Source organism: Lactuca serriola, chromosome 5 (genome assembly GCF_051521515.1).
Source record: "Lactuca serriola cultivar US96UC23 chromosome 5, Lser_US96UC23_V15, whole genome shotgun sequence".
NCBI classification, from domain to species: Eukaryota; Viridiplantae; Streptophyta; class Magnoliopsida; order Asterales; family Asteraceae; genus Lactuca; species Lactuca serriola.
Window position 1 is genome coordinate 281684453 of NC_136412.1, and position 3479 is coordinate 281687931.

Consider the following 3479-nt stretch of genomic DNA (forward strand, 5'->3'; position numbering starts at 1 on the left):
TGTATTGTTTTCTATTGGCTCTTGTGTTGCTTATCGCTCATTGGGTCGTTTTAGCAAAATTGTGGTTTCAAAAAAAATATTTGACGGATAAACTTCAAGTTTTTCGGATAACATTTGTGACTTGTTCCCAATGTTGATAAGAGATACTAGGTCCATTTTTTGAAATAAAAGTATAATTCATTTTGTAAATGACCACATTTGTAACTTTGAGGAACATTATGCATTGATTTTGTTGTCCTCTAAATTTTGTCTGTAAAGTTTATGTTTGTACACTATATCTTCTTATGTATTAAAACTTTACCCAATAAATGACCCTCTGTCACATTAGAACTATAAATTGATCAATTTCCTTTTACCATTCCCAAAAATTTATAGCTTCTAATTGCATAAAGATGGTAAATTAGATTAATTAAAGGGCTCGTTCATCCAAACAAACGATGAAAAACAAACCCTTCTTGTTAAATTACTACACACATCCCTAATTCTTCATCAAACCTACTTATAAGTTACAAAACTACCAAACACCAAAACCCCTTCATAATTCCTTTATAGTTTCTTGAGCTTTAGAACAAAACCTTTGCATCCTCACACCACTTAAACTACTTCTCGATGCCATTATTTCAATAAGCGATAACCTCTTCTTGACCCCATTCTCTGGTCTTTGCTTAGGAGCACTCTGTGATCTTTGTTTCGCCTTGAACGATTGTGTGTTCGCCATGTAACTTGGATGGTTTGAATAAGCCCTAAAGAAACTATCCCCACATACGCTTTTTGCAGGCGTGGTTTGACCGTTTGACCTGGCAAAACGGGGTGTGCTTTGAGTGGTTTTCGAACACTTGTATTCATCACCCATGAACCCCCATTCGGAATCTTGGATTCTGGTCGGAATCGGAGATGCCATGTTGTGATAGTGATGTGATTCTTCGCTTGAATCCGTTGTGCATGTGTGGATTCGTCGGGATCTTGTATGGGGTCTGTACGTGTCGATTTCAACGATTTTTGGGCTTTCTTCATATGAAGTTGTTGTGGATTCGTATGAGGTTGAAAGTCTTTTGCTATGGAATTCACTTCGTGTCTCATGATCAAACCTCTCCTGAAATATTCAACAATTTTAACACTTTAAACATGAAATGGAGAAGAGATTAATTATAATATAAGAAGGTGAAAGTAGTAATAAATTGTTAAACTATCTTCATTCACAATCATCAAAATTCAAAAAACATAGTCTTACAGTGGATTTCCGGTGCCGGATTTCTGGTTGACTCCGGTGATCTCTGAACGACCGACGAGCCCTTTGGGATCTAACAGCCGCCTGAGCTCTAAGAAGAGCTTGCATACTATATAGTGTTGCGGCTGCTCTTTTCCTTACAAGAAATCCCCTAACAACAGCCTGTAGTTTCACCAGTCCTTTCAAAGCTCTTAATGCCTTTCTTGCCTAAAAAAAACATCGTAAAATGTGCAAGAATGTCATCGAAGTTTCAAAAAATCAAATACAAAATGAAAATGAATCGCAAAAAGTCAACAATTCTTCCTTGGTAAAGGCAATTTTCAAACTAACATGAATTTATTCCTCCAAAAAGATAATTTCTTTAATTAGAATCCCACAAAGCACAAGAAAATGTTAAGAGTTTGAACTTTGAATTTACATCGAAGTTGTATATACATGAACATGAACCATGAATACTAAAGTGGTTGGAATTATATTGCTCCAAAATAAATAATGGAGAGAAATAAAGACAGAAAAGTAATCATTAATGAAGTAATGATATGAAAAGAAATGTACTTTATCTTCACAGTCTACTAGGACTAGAATAGGAAACCAAAGGAACATAAAAAGTCCATCGTGCATAAAAACAAATACTACAATACAGATTTAAGACAATAACATGCACAAACATGCATTCAAATGTTTCAAAATAATTGATGTAAATTGTAATGGCGATAACTTACCAAATGAGCTCTGAATACTGTTTGAATCTTGACTGCAGCCCATCTTTCTCTGCCATCGCTAAAGAGAGTTCCTCTGCCGTGGCTGGTGAGTCTCACGACAGCGACGGCAGCCTGCGCGGCGGCAACAGCGGCGTCTGCTGCCGCTGCGGTGGCTGCAGCAACGGCAATTGCATGTTTGTTCTGCTCCTTGTAAGATAGCATCCAACCTGAATCGTTTACTGGTGGATTACCATTAGTCGCCACCGGTACCGCCACCGTCGCCGGAGATGGAGACTCCTTCATGGGTTTTCCGAAGCTCCATCGTTTCTTCTCTTTTCTGTTATCGACGTTTTCTTTGTCTTTCTTCATACCCAATAACGCTTTAAACCACCTTGAAGCTTTTCCCATTTTCACTTTGTTTTTTTCTTTCTCGAAATCTAGAGAGAGGGAGAGGGAAAGAAGAGGTGTTTAAATTTTAGAAAAAGCCAAGTTGTTGTTTGTAACGAAGGAACATTTGGAAGCGAATTTATAATCTTTTACATGTTAAGTGATTCAGAAAAGTGATGGGGTTTTTGAAGATAAAAAGATGCATCATATAATGGTGTGAGAGATGATGGAGGGATTTCTTTTTTTTGAAATTTTTGTTTATTTTTATTTCTCTGACAAAAGCTCGTGAAGAAATGCATTACAAGACAAGCGGATAACCGGAAAAAAATAATAGTAAAACTAGGAGAAAGTGACACATCCTCGTTTGTCTTAGTTTTTGGAGAAGATGCTTCTTACATCTGCTTTAAGTTTTAAAAACCAACGATAAAAGGGCCCAAGATAAAATCAACTTTTTCAAATTACAATTTGACTACAGATTTCACTTATTTATATGGGGGTAATATGATGATCAAATTATTATAAATGGCTTATTTTTCAGATTTAATGTCATTATGATCCACCTAAAAGGATATTATTAAACTAAACATTATTTCTTGTTTTTGAACTAAGTAAATCTTTCTTATGGATTAATATTATTATTTCTTGTTAATTTATAGATTTGTTTTTGAAAAATGATTAAGTAGTTGGGCATTCTGGACCATGTTTTGTCCGATCTCTGTGCTTTTAACCATGCCTGATGTTCTAGTCCCCCGTATATAGAGCATTTCGGACAATTTTTTGGAAAAATCCACATTTCGGACTTCTTAAAAATTGTATATCAAACTCTTGATTTGTTGAAGAATATGTCTTCTGATGGTGAGGATGGAGAGTATTATGAGTAAGTTTTCTTTTCAATAAGTTGTTTTGAATATAATATCCATTAATATATAGTCTAGAATATGAATCTTATCTGGAACATATGGAACAAATCTAGAATGTAGTTCAATTTTAATAAAAATATTTCCTTGAAATAGTTGTTTTTATTTATGCCCGTTTAGTTAGATGTATATTATGAACAATTAGGAGTAGTCCAGAACAAGAAAATTGTATTTGGAACATGAAGATCATATCTGGAATACAAAGATTATGTTCAGAACACAAAGAACTTGTGCGGAACACAATGA

General features: G+C 34.9%; 1 protein-coding gene across 1 annotated transcript; it reads right to left on the reverse strand.

Moving 5' to 3' along the window:
* Positions 1–382: 382 nt before the first annotated feature.
* LOC145054469 (protein IQ-domain 26-like) lies at positions 383–2506 on the reverse strand. The gene is made up of 3 exons (XM_079002673.1): positions 1951–2506; positions 1232–1435; positions 383–1093 (listed from the first exon to the last, which is right to left on the reverse strand). Exons 1-3 carry the CDS (start codon positions 2335–2337, stop codon positions 536–538), a joined length of 1149 nt encoding a protein of 382 aa, XP_078858799.1. The 5' UTR covers positions 2338–2506; the 3' UTR covers positions 383–535.
* Between the last annotated feature and the right edge of the window lie 973 nt (positions 2507–3479).